Raw genomic sequence first — 16,713 nt, forward strand, 5'->3', positions numbered from 1 at the left:
CCCATTGACTCATTTGTCCAGGTGCCCACTCACTTCCTTTTACCTATGCATGCAGTTAGACTTTTTAATCCTTTACTGGTAAAGCAAGTAGAGAACACTACCATGAGGGATTTTATATATGTGTATTAGGATTAACTTTTATTTGATAGATCGAAAGCAGTTGTCTATATCACATGAACTGCGACTGGCAGATCTGATTGCTAGCAGAGAAGACTCTGACCACCAAAGGGGGTCTTTCTTTTTCCTTCTGTATTTTCCCATTATGAAGTTTGTCCTTCAGAGATCAGATGCTATGTGTGTACGTAGACATCCTGGATATTGCCCTAAATTTGGAAGCTTCAAAAGCTATGGTGCCTTCAGTCTGCAATAAGCTTTATTCATCCTAGCTCAGAGGGAAAAATTCTCACCCCAATACTCTGAAAATAGCTGAGCTTGGCTTTTTTACTGTTAATACTTTCTCCAGGTCAGGTCCCATCTTGATTAAGAGGTCTGTATTTACAAACAAGATCTCTGACATCCTGGTATACATTTATGAGATGTTTGGAGGCAATTCCATACAGACACAGCTTAGCCAATCCACATTGCAGCTACCCATCTCTATCTAGATATATGTTCCAAAACTGGTGTAAATGATGCTGCATAAAATGTGTAATAAAATCAATTAAGACCAAACATCCAGTTGTAGAACTAGGTAAGCCTTCAATGGTTAGTTCTGGGAGAAGAGTGATGAGGGGTAAGATGGAAAAAACAAGGTCCATTGCTGTTGAATTCCCAGAGGAACATAGAAATCCCCTCTTCTAATATTTAAAGGTGCCCATCTTCTGCATGGCTTGCGGCATTCCCTGCTGGCCTTGGTAGTTGTGGGATCTAATTATTTTTGCTTCTGGCTTCCTGCCATGGACTAAGTTATCTAGTGTGCTTATTCTGTGTTAACTGTTCATGAGTAACTTTTTAAGGTGGTTTGGATCCATGTCTCTGAAGAAGACCAGATCTTTGCTGTCCATATCTTCAGGTAGCCTCAGAGGAAGAATATTCTTTTTTCTTTTTTTGTTGTGGTAGTGGCTGTCCTTTTGGTTTTCTAAATGTTCTGCAAATGATTCTGGGACTCTTTCACAGCCTTTTCTAGCTGTGTAGTCCTGTGGACTTGAGTCCAGTCTCATCCTTACTGTCTGACAGTTTCTGTTAACATCTTCGTTAACCCAAGAGTTGTGTTCCCCACTTCTTGTATTCTGCCACCTATTTTAGCTCCTAGGTTAAAGACCTTGGCCTGTAGATTGACTGAGACTTCAGTGGAGATTTCTTGATCAGGCAATGTGCCACTATGGCCATAGGAGTTTAGTCTTCCATAAGTTTGCATTCAACCTGTATAATCATATATTGTTTTCTCTTTTGTTCCTATTACTCTTGCTGTCCCTGGACTAAAAATCCTGTAGAGACATTCTAATGCTATTCACAGTCCAGCTTCTAGAAAAAGGAAGAATTAAATCCCCTTCCACTGAGAGATTTTCCTGCCAGTGGAAGTATTTGTTTCAGAGCTTTTTTTGGAAGCTCTGATCTCTGTAGCCTCCAACCTTTTTTCACTGCCTGGAAAACTAATCAAAAGTCAAGATATTAAATGAGCAATCAGGTGAAGTACACTGAATCATTGTCACTTTTATTCCTCATTAATCTTCAGTGCTTTCCTTTTTAGCTTAGCATTCTATTGAATCTGGCAACATCTCAGTCTCTTTGCCTTAAAAAGAAAAAAGTCATTGGATAATCATTAGAAGAAGTCAGTTGGCAACAATGCCCTGCAAGCTTGTAGACAAGAGACCTTGCGTATTCCAAAGTCCAATACATTCTGTTCCTCTAATACTTTTTTTGGGGGGGTGTGGGAGAGGTTGGCCTTTGAAGTCAAGTGTTGTATAACTCATTACAAGCAGGCTAGATGGGAAGTGTCATGCTGAAACTTCTAGGAAAAAACAATGGGGTTGTCAGTTCCTCTTTACAAAATGTCACTGGGAATGTACTGACAAATAGTATTGCGTCACTGGGAAATTATTTTTCGGTAATTTATCCTCTTCAATCAAATATTTCCAAGGGGGAAGCCTTGGAATACATAAAAGATCAAGCATATTTAACCCATGCTGTTAAATGTGACATGTCATTGCAAGAACTGTTCCTACAGAGAAAGTGAGCAAGAGCAGTACATTCAAAGAAAGTGAAAAGTTTTACAATTGTACAAGAAACAAAGCTTTCTTTAAATCCTAAAACATTTTTTTTTCTGAGAGGCATTTCTGTTATGCAACTATACTAAAAATTAGCATTGACATCACAAGGTGTAAACTTAAATCCAATGAATCTAGTAAAATATTACACTCTAAAGTTTATTTTCTATGTTGTTGTTTTTCTTCTTTGACACTTAACACAGAACTTCCTACGCTGTCAAAACAACAAAACTAACTATAACTTGGTGTGTGAGACACTGCAGTTTCTGGACTGTATCTGTGGAAGCACAACTGGAGGACTTGGGCTTCTTGGTCTGTATATAAATGAGAAAAACGTAGCACTGATCAACCAGACACTGGAAAGTTTGACCGAGTACTGTCAGGGACCATGCCATGAAAACCAGGTAATGTGGCCACAGCCACAGAAAGAATGACCCTTCTCCACACGCATGTGATGTTTGTGCTGCTGCACTTATGCCTCCCAAATCCATTACATCGGCTATACATTCCATTGTGATGCCATTCATATTGCTCACCTGACCATGGTGATATTTAACTATGACCTTATCAAGATTTCTCTATGTACAAGGTTCACTGTCTTCTACTCCTCCTTTATGAATAAAATAAAAATAAAACTCAGTTTAGCATCCTTGGAGTAGATTAGGGTTTGTGTTGCCTTATATAGGATATTCAGGCAAACTGGGCAACCTGAATCCTTTTTCTGGCCAAGCTGTTGGTGTAACAAACACCTATCACAGATTGTGGGGAAAGAAAGCAGGCGCCCTCCAGCACAAGTTGGGAAGAGGCTTGTGCTTTGGTGCTGAAAGTCCAGGGTTTATCCCCACTGATGAGCAGTAGATTTGTTGTGGAAGTAGTAACCATTTGAGGATTTGAACTCCTGTGGACTTCAGATGTTTTCTGTGACAGGAGATGTGTGTGACAAGCTGCCTAAGTGTGCTATGTCCCCCTCTATTGGCTGAAGATAAGTGCTTGCTACTATTGCTGCTGTCTAATGGGTTATATGTGTCCCTAGGTTCTGCCTCACTGACACATGGGCTCGTTATAGTCACATTACATATACACAGGTAATAGATGAGGTAAAGTTCTAGACAAGCATCTGGTAGGGTGATGAGTGAAGCCCTCTCTAAACTCTGTGAAACTGTGTTGAAAGAATGTTTAAATCTGGTACTGACTAATAACCAGATCATATGGACAGGAAACAACTGTTAATCGGGAATATGTGATAATTGTGGTATGGTATAGAGGTTTTAAATAGTCTCATTGTATGTGAGAGCTGAAGCCATAAGTGAGTTATTCCAGTCATCCCATCGCAGTAAAGCGTGTGTGTGTATCTAATGTATATGTTCATGACCCAGGACAAAACCTTGCTCGTCTGATGCTTCTGAGTTAAGATAATTTTGGGTGGAGGAGGAGGAAAGATTTCTCTGTTAGCTTGATTTTGTTTGGTTAAATAGCAGGTGTTCGAAGCTACTCAGGGATAGAGATAATAAAATGCGTTCCAGGGGCACACGTTAGTGGGCAGAGGATAGGTGACGTTGTCAAAAGTGAATGATAAATATATCTCCTAGCTCTGCTGCACCAGTTTACCACTTGGATATCCACCTCCTTATATATGGCACAACTATTTATTAAAACCAAGCTACAAAGCAGCCCCGTCCCTCACCCTGATCTAAACATGGTTCTTGTGAACAGTTTCAGTGAACAGGATAAGGGGTAAAAGTCTGGGTTTATCCATGCTAAATGGATAGCTGCTGTAGGTGGATGCTGACTGATTTAGCCAGGAAAGGCAAAATATTTCAAACCCCTCCAGCTCTGTAGTATACACTAACAAATAGTGCTTGTTATATACACATTACCAACAAAATGTACGTTGCTGGGTGTCATATTATACCAGACCAGTTGTCCAGCTGTGGTTTCAACTGGCTTAGAAAACAAGATCTGTATATACAAATGTGGATGTCTGCTTCCTTTTCCAACTTAAATCTTATTGAAGCCTCTTGTATGCACACTGCAGAATGATCCATCAGGATGTATATGCCATCTCAAATTGTATAGGAAAGAATTATGGCCTTTTAAATATTCCCCTTTAAAGAAACCTGTGCACTGTATGCTATTAAAATAATACACCATATGATGATGGATAATTGCAGCTATGCTGAGAACGTAGCAGGGGGTACTTTAATGAATATGCTTTTGTTCAGTACAACCTGATACTACTACTCTTTTCATTAACATATGTAAAAGGCCATTAAAAATAGAAGCTGAATTGACCATGATTAAGTGGAAGGCTGTCACTTTAATAATATAAAGAAAAGGAGTACTTGTGGCACCTTAGAGGCTAACAATTTTATTTGAGCATAAGCTTTCGTGAGCTACAGCTCACATCCGATGAAGTGAGCTGTAGCTCACGAAAGCTTATGCTCAAATCAATTTGTTAGTCTCAAAGGTGCCACAAGTACTCCTTTTCTTTTTGCGAATACAGACTAACACTGCTACTCTGAAACCTTTAATAATATACTGTATCATTTTTGTGCACTAAAATCAAATTCACAGTAAAGCTAAACAAAACATACTGAGGGATAATTCAACAATAAAACAAAATCGCAGCTATAGGAAAGCATTCATGGAGCTATACATGTAAGTTAATCATAATAGGAAACGATGTCTCTGCAGAACAGACTGTATATCAGGTGGAATAATTCTTTGTACACCTTTGCAACTGGAAATAGACACCAAAACAGATTAAAAATTGTGGATGCAGCAAGCAGGTTGCCAAGTTTAAAAATTTGTATGAGTAAGACGCACAGAGGAAGCCTAGAAATTATGGAAATATATATTAGCTGTTTGAAAAGAACTTGGAATATAGGGGTTTTAAAAAACACAAACCCTCCCATACCTTTACTAAAACAGTGTATTCTCCCTTAGCAGTAAGCTCTGCATTCATGCCAAAGTGTGCTTGCTGGCTGTTAGTTCCTCAGGTGTTTTACTGTGGGCTTTTCTCAGCCCAGTCATTTTTGGTAGGTCATCACACAGATGTTTGTAAGCACATTTGAAGCCAGATATTTTTAGCCTTTTATATTGAATCCATTTACTAAACTGAAAAATTCCATTCATCCATCTGACCTGTCTGAGGGTAGATGAGAAAAAGGTGACTCTTTTCTCTTTGGTTAGAGATAGCTCGGTAAACTGTGTTTTAAAATTGTTGTTTAGCTAGCTTACTTTTCATTGTGGTTTACCATGAGGATTTTCTCTGCACAGAACTGCATTGCTACTCATGAATCCAACGGCATTGATATCATCACAGCATTAATTCTCAATGACATCAACCCTCTGGGGAAAAAGAGGATGGACCTTGTATTAGAACTAAAGGCAAGTGGATATTCTACAGTGAGCTGTACATTGCTAATGAGATGAAGCAAGAGTCTATAGCTGAAGCCAGATGGGTTTTTTTTAATATCTCACTGTGATCATAACTGTTATAAAATTGAGTTGTGGGATTCTGCCTGACAACTGAATGAAAAAAATATAGATGAGTTTTAAGAGACAGATGTTTGTTTAACCCTTGCAGTAATACCAGTGCACTATCCAATATAAACCCCCTAAATCTGAAAAATGTTTTCCCAGTTGAGACAGTTTAAGCTAATTCCCATATTAGAAATACGATACTGTTGATAAATACCATTCTAACTTTCTGTCAGATTGCCACAGGTATAATGAAAATGCCATCCCCCTGCTACATATTTAGGTTCCGAATGCTTTGTTCCTATTGATACAAGTTATATGGGTACTTAGAGTCTGAATCATTCTTGATCATGAATGGCGGTTCAGACTTAATGCTGAAATAATTAACCACTCATTGGATCAAAGTGTGCTATGAAGTTTACCTTAAAGCTGCTATAGATACACAGTAGCTCTACATCAACACGTTTCTGCAATATTTCCTGTTTTACTTGTGGCCCCTCTTTTATAATGCTATTTCTAGTTCTTTTCTTTGTGGACTCATGGCATTATTATGGGTGCCATGGGTTTTCTTCTTCTTCTAAATAAAAAAGACTTGAAATTTAGAATCAATTTTACATTATTCTTTAAAATTAAATACCTTTATTGCAATGTTGTTTTTTAATCTCAACTATGATGGATTTTAATCTTAATTGTTCATATTCAAGTGTCTGATGCCTTGTGGTGTTTTCTTATTTCCTCCCTGTATCACTTGGTATTACCAGGTTTCAAAATGATATTCAGTTAAAGAGCAGTAAAGTAGATCTAATCTTCAATCTGGTTGTCTTTTGTCTTAACCTACAGCATTCTGACTAAATGTGAGTCCAGTGCTCATGAGTAGTACACTCTGCTAATGCTACAGTCACTTTAAAAGAAAACAACTCTGCAGTTCTAAAAATTTTAGGAAACTCAAGCCAAAAGCTTTACCGAGTTCCTTTGACTTCTCTTCACAGCGAGTACTGTAAATATTCTGTGTTGGGCAGGGTTTTAGCTGTATTGGTGCTGTTGACCTTACTGAATGCTGGGCTCAAAGGATTCTATTTTAGAGTTCAGATGGCATTTGCTGAGTTTTTGTCACCAGACAGTAACTGGCGTTTTTCTTCTTTCCTTCCACCAGAACAATGCATCCAAATTACTATTGGCAATCATGGAGAGCAGGCATGACAGCGAGAACGCGGAGAGAATACTTTACAATATGAGACCAAAAGAACTGGTAAGTTCCTTATGCTATTCCGAAGCATCAGATGTTCATAAACTAGTTTGGAAGCATAGCAGGAATCCATTGTAGTGCCAGGTAGTTGATTAAGATTACAGGGCAAACTTTAGATCTTGTACTGTAGGTCAGTAACAAGTGGTCTGTGCCATAGGTCGCTAGCAATTTGGAAGAGCTTTCCAGGATTTGATGAAAAGGATAGCTATTGGTTCACAGGCCCATTTAGTTTGCCAGTAGCAGAAGTGGATAAGGAGGCCACACTGACTACTGCAGAGAGAGCAATAACTTCACCAGTGTAAAATGAAAGTGAAGGACCATAAGAATCTTTTATTCCAGGAAATTTACTGCTGTAAATCATCTGACTAAGAGAATGTCAAAGAATTAGAATTTTATGATGGTATAAAAGCTGCTCAGTAAACTCTAGCAATCTCCCAGGGCTGTTAATATATAAACAGACAAAAACAAGCCAGAAAATTCAAAGTACAGCTGAAGCTGTTAACTCGCCCCGTTTTGCATAGTTAATGGCAGGAGCCAGAGATCAGAGCATGACACGACATAGTGAGCGCTGTATTATCCAGGAAAAGTGGGGTGAGTTGAGGATAAAGTTTGTCTTTATTTTGCTTTTCCTTCCACTGAGTCAAATGGACCTGATTTAGGCAAAAATTGACAGCAGATGTCAGCTGTAAAAATCTTGTATAGCTTGTACCAACCAGAATATATTACATGCAAATGGGGGGAGATCTAAAATTCCTTTAAAGCAGTTAATTTACCCTTCAGAGATTGAGTGGGTCTAAGGATACGAAGCAGAGTTCATCAGTCTCCTGCTTTGAGTCTTGGCTTCCTGCTTTATGCTTGATGGCCATACCCTGTGCTTTTGGATGTGTATTTGAAGCGTCCATTGACTTCAGTGGGAGTTCTGAATGCAGAGCTATTGGCAGAATTTAACCTGAAAATCTGAGTTATTATTAAATCTCAGAGACCTGTGTCTTTCTCGCTTTTTCTTCCTAGGTGGAAGTGATAAAGAAGGCTTATATGCAAGGTGAGGTAGAGTTTGAGGATGGAGAGAACGGTGAAGATCTTGCAGCATCTCCTAGGAACGTGGGGCACAACATTTACATACTAGCTCATCAGGTATAACTGCATTTATAGCTATGGCAGTGTCTAATGAGTGCAAGAGTGAAGATTAGTAAGTAATCTAGTTTTTATCAAGATTTGCTTTAATTGCCTAACTGATGCCTTTGTAGTTAGGAGAGAATTCTTCTTCAAGAGGTGCATGGTGGAACTCAACACAGTATCCTTATTTCTTCTTTCTATAGCCCCATAATTCCCAATGGGAGTCAAACCTAATCTTTATCCTAACACATTCAAAAATGGAAATTCTGCGCATGTGTAATGAGGAGGAGCTAAGGACTTTGTTCTTTTATAATGGGGAATTGCCAGCTTCTTTGTCCTTACTGATGACGTTCCCAATAGCACATGTTTCAAGATCTTGAAGGCACTGAGATAATAGGTCTTACTTATTTATCATTTACATCCAGTGCTTTATTTTTATGTCCCATATAAAATTCTCATCACTGATACAGTATTTAAATTAGGCAACGGAATTCCATCCCTGCTTCTAATGTCCACAGCCACCGCTGTCTGAACTGTTCGTGCAATTGGGCCACATTCTTGAATTTGTGGTATTTTCTTTAAATATATTACACAGGTTAGTCTCTGCTGTGGTACCATCCAGTACTGCTCCCTCCCCATCCACTCTACTGGAGCCTGGTCCAAACACATTTGTTAATCCTGTTGTACTTTCCAAACATCAATACAAGACCATGGAAGGAGTAAGCAAGAGCTTGTAGTATATGGATATGTCCAGTAGGAATTCCTTGTTGGTGTTGCCCATGAGTAGATCAAACCACCATTCTGCTACTTTTAAAATGGTCTGAGTTTAAAGCTTTGTAGTACCATCTCACTATTGGTGCCACTACTATTAGTAGAAGCAAAATCTTCCATCATCCTTCCTTTAGGTACTTGAATTATTAGAGTCCTACCTGAGAGCTGTACACAACTTGAGAGCTGACGTGTGTGGAAGGGTGGATTGTACCTGAATCCCCAAAGAACCTTTCTCAAGTCAGACAGGATAGTGGAGAACTTGTGAAGGGAGGAATACAGCGTGGATAACAAATAAAAAAGCCAACTCCTCTAGTCACATTATCTCTCCCAAAATAGATCTAAATGGTGTCTGGTTGAAATATAACCAACCTTCTGCCAACTTCTGTGCACTATTCCTTTTTTCCATCAAAAATTAGAAATTAATGTTAGACATCTTGCGTCTTCTACTCCCTTTGTCTTGCTTTATTTTAGTTGGCTCGTCATAACAAAGAGCTGCAGAATATGCTGAAGCCTGGAGGTCAGATAGAAGGAGATGAAGCTCTGGAGTTCTATGCCAAGCACACAGCACAGATTGAGGTAAAGAAGGAAATAGTGAATACCAGTTCATGCTGGGTTGGGTGTCCCTAAGGATGCAAAAAATCACTTTCCTGGGAGGAAGACTCCCATTAAAAACAGTTTCTCTGTTAAGTGCATTTTGATTCTGGTGCTTGTCTTAAAGTAGCTACCTAGATCTGGATTATTCTGTCTTCCATGTGGGTGTATGGCTTTTTTCCTGCCTCTTCCGGAGGAACTCTTTTTGAACTGTCTGAGTGGATACCCTGACTCTGGCTCAGTTTTATATGCAGAACAACAAATTGAAGTGCGACTTGAATCAAGAGAATATGGTTTGGCCAATACTATCACTGAATAAATAGGGCAAGTTAGAGCATATTTATAACATTTTTTCCTATTAAATGAGATTAAGCCAGACATCAAGCCAAATAGAGTGTTTTTGAAAACTCAACTGGATGTCATGGGGTGATTTTTAGAAGCTTGTGTAACATGTAAGATAACGGCAATCATAAGTAGCTCCTATATATAAAACAGTTGTTGATTTTGCTTGTACAGTGTGAGTGTGTTGGTATTTTCTATGGTGACTAAGTTAGACACCCAAATTCCATTGAAATTCAAAAGAGTTGAGTACTTAGATCCTTTAGATCTTCTAAAAATCCTAGCTTAGAACAGTAATGCCATGTTAAGAGTATAAAAGATATTGTAATGCGAGGTCAATGTAAAGTAAGTAGTAAATTACTGTCATAATGTTCTAATAAACCACTGATCCAATGGTTTTGAGATTGAAATTGTAGAATTTCAGTACATTTTAAAAAGTATCTGACATTACCACATTCTCATTATTTTGAAACAACGCACAAAAAACAACCCTGCCAACTCAAAAATCTGTATTGTCTAGATTGTTAGATTGGACCGTACAATGGAACAAATAGTCTTCCCTGTGCCAAGTATATGCGAATTCCTCACCAAGGAATCTAAACTACGGATATACTACACCACAGAAAGAGATGAACAAGGCAGTAAGATCAATGATTTCTTCTTGAGATCAGAAGACCTCTTCAATGAAATGAACTGGCAAAAGAAATTGAGAGGTAGGTTGGAAATACTAACGTCTCAGGCTGAAGAAAAGTTGTGTTTTATAATAAAAGTCTTCAGAATACTAAACCTTGATTTCATTGCGAATCTTTTCCCAGTATGGTAGTGACACTGAATTGTATTTGAAATACCCAGCTCTTCTGCACTGTAACATTATGTTGCGACTCAATAATGTTTAAAAATATTAAAAAACAAGTATTCTCAAGTAGAGATATTTCACAGTTGCACTGAGGTTAGTTTTACTGTGTGATTTTCATACAAGACTAGAACATAATCTGTGTTTTCTGCCTCAATATTTTAACATTCTAAACTAATATTTCTATTCAGATTATCTAAAACAAACCTGCATTTCTGTCTGAGGCTCTTGTACAGTTGTCACCATTAAAAAGTCAGCATTTGCCAACAATGACACTTTGTCAGTGTCAGAGAATGCGGTTATTTCCTATCTATGTGCTGGGAATAACTGTGGTATCTGTTGGCAAATGTTGCCCTCCTGGACTCTAGTTATTAATGCACTTGCTTAGAATGCCCCAGAGTGCCCCTCTAAATGAAATACAAAACAATTCCACTGCCTATGCAATTCTACATTTCCTATAGTAAGCATAGACCATGAAATTGTTTGCAGTATAAGTTGTACAACTCCAGAGAGACCCAAGCCAGTTAAACTAATGTGATAACAATCGCTTTGCAAGACTTTCCCTTGACATTAACAGCCAGAACTTGCCCTCAGACTTATGTGCAGAGCTCCCAATGGAGTCAAGGAAAGTTGAGCATCTTAAGCCCTAAAGGACTAATGAAAACTGAATATATGGCTCCAGCTGCTGGGATAAACTTAGAAAAGTGATTTTTCTAACAGATACAAATAAACTCTAATCCTGTTACTTTAAAGCATGAAAGTTGTTTGTGGATCAGATACAATCTAAAATTTATGCAACGCCCCTGAAGTATATTTGACCTGTCTGGTGAATACTAAATGGAGAGGCTAGCTATTTCAACATTAACAATAGCCTTATACTATAATCAGAATCTTGTGTAATAATATAGTTAGCAATGCATACTATGAAACGCTTTGGAGAAGTGGTCAGCTATATTTATTGACATAATCATTCAAATAAAGTTGGTTGTTTTGTTTCTTGTCTGGTTAAAACTTAACTCTAGGTTTCTAGCTAAAGAGTTTCTTTAAAATTGTAATTCCAGGCTTCTGAGGCCTTGTCTACACTATTGGGGTAGGTCGACCTAAATTACACTACTTCAGCTATGTGAATAATGTAGCTTAGATCAACTCACTGCGGTATCTACACCGTGCTGCGTCGACGGGAGATGCTCTCCCATTCTTACCTTACTCCTCGTTCTGGTGGAGTACTGGAGTCGACCAGAGAGCATTGTGTGGTCAATTTTCAACCCCCACTACTTCGATCACAGTAGCGTCGATCCTAGTAAGCGTAGACATGGTCTCTGAGACTTAGATCTGCCTTCTGACCTTTTAGAATTGCATATACATCTTGTTGTAGGTATGCTGGTGTGGTCTAGGGAAGGTAGGCACTGCTCAGTGTTCTGCTCTTTCTGGAATAGTAAGATGTGTCCCAACATGAGCTGGTACTACAGGACATTAGCTTGTAGTACATTCAGTTTTGCAATAGATTTCAAAATCATTGATGGCAAAGCATCTATTTTCTCCCTATGGTCAGTTAGCAAGTTACTAGCATATTTTGCAAGTCTCCCATTCTAGATTCAGTAAACACTCAGGCAAGCCTACCGAAACCAGGGTGAGATTCTCCACAGGGCAGAAAGCCTGTGCCACATCCTGAATGCAGGTACAAGATAGTGTGTGTGGCTCTGTGTGGACCCTCTGTACTGAATTTAATTCCGTGCAAACAGGTTTCCAGCTGGTCACAAATGCCTTCAGTTTCAAGTCGTATTAAAAACGAAAAAGAATATGGAGAACAATGCCTCATATACCCAAAGTGTTGATGCATATAATTTCAGTGAGGTCTTGCATGTGTCTAGGTTTAGATGCAATGAAGTTTGGTATTTTTATGACGACGGCATACTTTAGTATTTACCATTCCTTAGCATTTCACTCATCAACACATTTGCCTTTTATGTGCGTTTCAGTTCAGTGTATAATGAGACATTATATAATTTTTTTACTCCTGTTTAGCCTCTTAATAATGCTGAGAATACCTGTTAAGAAGGAGAATGATTTGTTAGGGCTTAGGGAGAGAGAGATGTTGTGAGGCTCTGGGGCTTTGCATTCATTAATTTATCCTCATATGTAACTCATGAGTTATGCTTTTTTAAAGTCTCTTCCCTCAACTTTGCTGTGAGCTCCTTTCCTTTCACTGCACCATGACATCTCTATGTATGTACTTTTCCTTTTTGGCAGGAGGGTGCTTGATATGCTTCCTTTTTAATTAGACTATTTTTCTTAGATTGCATGAACTACCGACTTCTGCAGAGCACCCACCACCATGCAGTATGCCTGCAGTAGTTAAATTCCAGGGGATTTTAATTTGATGCCGATGGGTGTACTCAGTGATGAGCTGCCAAAATCTTAACTGGTTCCACCCTCACCCCATGAGGGGGTTGTTGCCCACCCCGGCCCCCTGGAACTCCTGCCCCATCTAACCCCCCGCATTCCTTGATGCCCCCCCAGGATCCCTGCCGCATCCACTCCCTTCCCCTGTCCCCTGACTGCCCCCAGAACCGGGCAGGAGGGTCTCGTGGGCCACTGTAATGAGTGCCCACCCCACCCCAAAGAGCCAGAGGCACCTGCCGGGGGGGGCAAGGTGGGGTGTCCCGGAGGTGCTTACCTGGAGCAGCTCCCAGGAAGCATCCGGCAGGTCCCTCTGGCGCCTAGGGGCGGGGGAGCATAGCTGGGGGGGAGCAGCCCCTCCCCCCACTGATCATATCAAAAGTGGCACCTTAGGCGCCGACTCCCTGGGTGCTCCGGGGCTGGAGCACCCACGGGGAAAATTTGGTGGGTGCAGAGAGCACCCACCGGCAGCTCCCTGCCCTGCACCCGGTCCAGCTCACCTCTGCTCCGCCCCTGAATGCGCCGTCCTGCTCTGCTTCTCCACTCGCCCTCCTTCCCTCCCTCCCCCCCTCGGCTTCCCGCAAATCAGCTGTTCGGCGGGAAGCCGGGGAGGGCTGAGAAGCAGGCTGCGGCTTCACACTCAGGCCAAGGGTGGCAGAGGTGAGCTGGGGCGGGGAGCGGTTCCCCTGTGCACCCCACCCCCCCCCCCCGCTGCGGTGCGGGCAGCCCTCTTCACGTCCCATTTCCCCCCCCCCAACTCACCTCCACCTCCCTGGGCCTGAGCGGGAAGCTGCTGCCTGCTTCTCAGCCTGTGCTGGCTTCCCGCGCGAACAGCTGATTCGCAGGAAGCTGGGATGCGGGGGCGGAGAAGCAGAGCAGGGCGGCATGTTCAGGGGAGGAGGCGGAGTGGAGGTGAGCTGGAGCCGGGGGTGGAGCAGGGCGGAGAGCACCCGTGGAGTCAGCACCTAAGGCGCCACTTTTGGCTGGTTAAATTTAGAAGCCCTTTTAGAATAGTTTCTCTCTCGCAGAACAACCGGTTCTAAAAGAGCTTCTAAATTTTAACGACCGGTGGGAAGCGGCTCCAGCTCACCACTGGGTTTACGGTAAAAAAGCTTCTCGGAGTGCTCTCCTTTTCATCTTAACTGGTCCATGATCATTTCAGAAAATGAATCCTTTAGCTCTGATCTGAGCTTCTTAATTCTGGCTGTAGAGATTATTATAATTAGGACTAGGGGTTGTTGGGGGGGGTATTTTTAGTGTTTTGTACACATTCTTAAATTAAGAGTTTTAAAATATGCAGCTGTTGAGTTACCGGCATAGTACTATGTAGCTACATTTCTGGGAGAAAGTGTTTGCATCCTTGGCCTACAGTAGTGTACTAAATTAAAGCCCAATTGGCTGCTGTCTCATGTTTATGGGTACCATGGTGTTATTACTGGCATGCTGTGAAGCTGTTTTATGTATTTAACATCTTGGCTAAATGTTTTGTCTTACAGTAATGTGGACACCCTAAATTTTGCACATTAATTCAGAGCTAGATGACAGTGACTAAAACGCCAACAGCCAGTCTATACAGGCAATCTGACAGTTGCTGCTACCCATCTTGCTGCAATAGAGGAGAATATTTAAGAATGGTAGAAAGTCTAGTGTAGACAAGCCTGTCAATGATAGCAGGTAAAACTGCACAGCAAAGAGTGATGCAGCCAGAATCTTCTCACCCTTGCTAAGGCATACCAACTTTCACTCTCCTAATCACCTCAAGGGTTTTGGATCTACTGAGTGCAAATTATAATGGGGGAAAACTTAACTATTTTCTGTGTGCGCAGGGATTTCTTGGGAGACAACCTGTTCTTTGAAGTCATTCTCATGCCGCTGCTAAAGTAATTTGTATTCCCAAAGCTAGTATCTGTTTTAATGTTTGGTCCTTTGTCTGAAAGGCCAATCAAATAAACTTCAGAACAAGTGGTTGTTTTTACTGCAGTTGCTCTTGTGCTTCTCTGCAAAGTGTAAATAAACAGTGTGTTGATGGAGGTGTAGTGACTTTCCACAAGCCTTGGATGTCTTTGAAACACTCACTTTTTTCTCTTCCTTTGCAGCTCAACCTGTATTGTACTGGTGCTCTCGCAACATGTCCTTCTGGAGCAGTATTTCATTTAACCTTGCAGTCCTTATGAATCTACTTGTAGCATTTTTCTATCCATTCAAAGGAGTCCGAGGAGGTACTAATATTTGAGACATTTTAAAAAAAAAAAAGTGAACAGATTAGCAATGCATCAAATTCTTCCCTTACTTACACCTGTGTAACCCTGTTAACTTCAGTGAGAATACTTGGGTGTAAATGAGGGTAGAAATTGGCTTTTGGGGGGTGGGGGGACTTGTTAAAATTCTGATCGTTTTTTTTCTCTTGTACAATTTTATTGCTCCATTAATATTGCTTTAAATAACGCTTGCAAGGGGAAAATGGTGAGGGTTGTAACAGGATTGAATTGCAGTCTTTTCTATTTAATATAAACTACTTCGGAAATGTTTGCTAGCAAAATATTGGGTCTAATTTCTGTCTAAGTGGAAAAATTACCCAAGAAAGAAATCAGCAATAATTATGTGACTGCTGCTTTCACATTTTATTTCATAACTGTGTATTTTGGTAAACAATCTGAAGAGCATTTATTTTTTACTTTTCTTTAGCTCACATCTTAATTAAGTTCTTTCAAAATAGCCCTGCAGTAGCTCTCAGAACTGTACAAACGTGGGCGAGCAACATTATCCCCATTTTTATAGGTGGGGAAAGTAAGGCACAGAGGAGGGAATTGCCCAATACCATATAATATGACAATGGAAGACCCAGAACTAGAGCTTAGGACTTCTGTATGCCATTCTTTTGCCCCATCCACTGGTCTGCCTCTTCAACATAATGTAGTTGAGAATTTGCCCAGAGGATTGAGGAAGAGCTTGCCAACCATGCTACTTTAGTCTGCAGCAACCTGTCGTTCAGCCCACTTCACAGAACTTTTAAAAGTTGTCCTTAAGATCACTGCTATAGAAGAAGATAGTGATGAGGTATGCAAATCTTAATGGGATTGTGCAGTCCCTGCTGAATCAAACAGTGACCTAGGGTTGAGGTGATGATTTCTAGCGAGGGTTCAGAGCCAGTTCAGGGAGATGCTTCCAGCTGGGGCTTAATTGGATTCAGCTGACCATATGTGGGCTCAACACCTTTGAGGAGTGGGTTACTCCCCAGGGGGAAGACACACATGGGATCATGTTAGCCAGAACACACAACTGGAACCTATGGGGAAACTGAAGGTGCATGTTGGGTGTTTATATTTTATATGTAGAGTTTGCTGCTTGTAAAACTGCATGGAAGAAATGTGCAACTAGAGACTTTTGCCACACTTCTCGTTCACCTCACCCTACAGAACCCCAGAAATAAAACCTCATCCAGGAGAGGGTGATTGATGAACAAACTTCTGCTTCCCTTTCTTTCATCATTCTGACACTGGCCCTGCTGCAATATCCAAGGCATAATGTACATTGAAATGGATCTAGGTAACAGGCAGACATATATACTCTCTCCAGTTGAGCTTTCCTTTCTAATCCAGCTTGCCACTCCTCAGATCTCCTACTGGTGGTGTGGTGGGTTGCATGTTTCAGAGCTTCAACATCTCAACCATAGCCCAATTAAAGCCCAAAATCCAGTGAGCCCTACG

At 40.6% G+C, this 16,713-nt stretch overlaps 1 protein-coding gene across 4 annotated transcripts in view; it reads left to right on the forward strand.

The window, feature by feature from the left end:
* The window catches only part of ITPR1 (inositol 1,4,5-trisphosphate receptor type 1), a 254,472-nt gene that overhangs the window by 194,724 nt on the left and 43,035 nt on the right, over positions 1–16,713 (forward strand). For all 4 annotated transcript variants that reach the window (XM_038408402.2, XM_043518035.1, XM_043518036.1 and 1 more), the window contains 7 exons: positions 2,411–2,611; positions 5,487–5,597; positions 6,844–6,939; positions 7,948–8,070; positions 9,295–9,399; positions 10,274–10,466; positions 15,103–15,225. In XM_038408402.2, coding sequence (XP_038264330.1) covers positions 2,411–2,611; positions 5,487–5,597; positions 6,844–6,939; positions 7,948–8,070; positions 9,295–9,399; positions 10,274–10,466; positions 15,103–15,225 — 952 coding nt within the window. The remainder of the gene's footprint in view (positions 1–2,410; positions 2,612–5,486; positions 5,598–6,843; positions 6,940–7,947; positions 8,071–9,294; positions 9,400–10,273; positions 10,467–15,102; positions 15,226–16,713) is intronic.

The sequence above is a fragment of the Dermochelys coriacea genome, chromosome 7 (genome assembly GCF_009764565.3).
Source record: "Dermochelys coriacea isolate rDerCor1 chromosome 7, rDerCor1.pri.v4, whole genome shotgun sequence".
Lineage (NCBI taxonomy): Eukaryota > Metazoa > Chordata > Testudines > Dermochelyidae > Dermochelys > Dermochelys coriacea.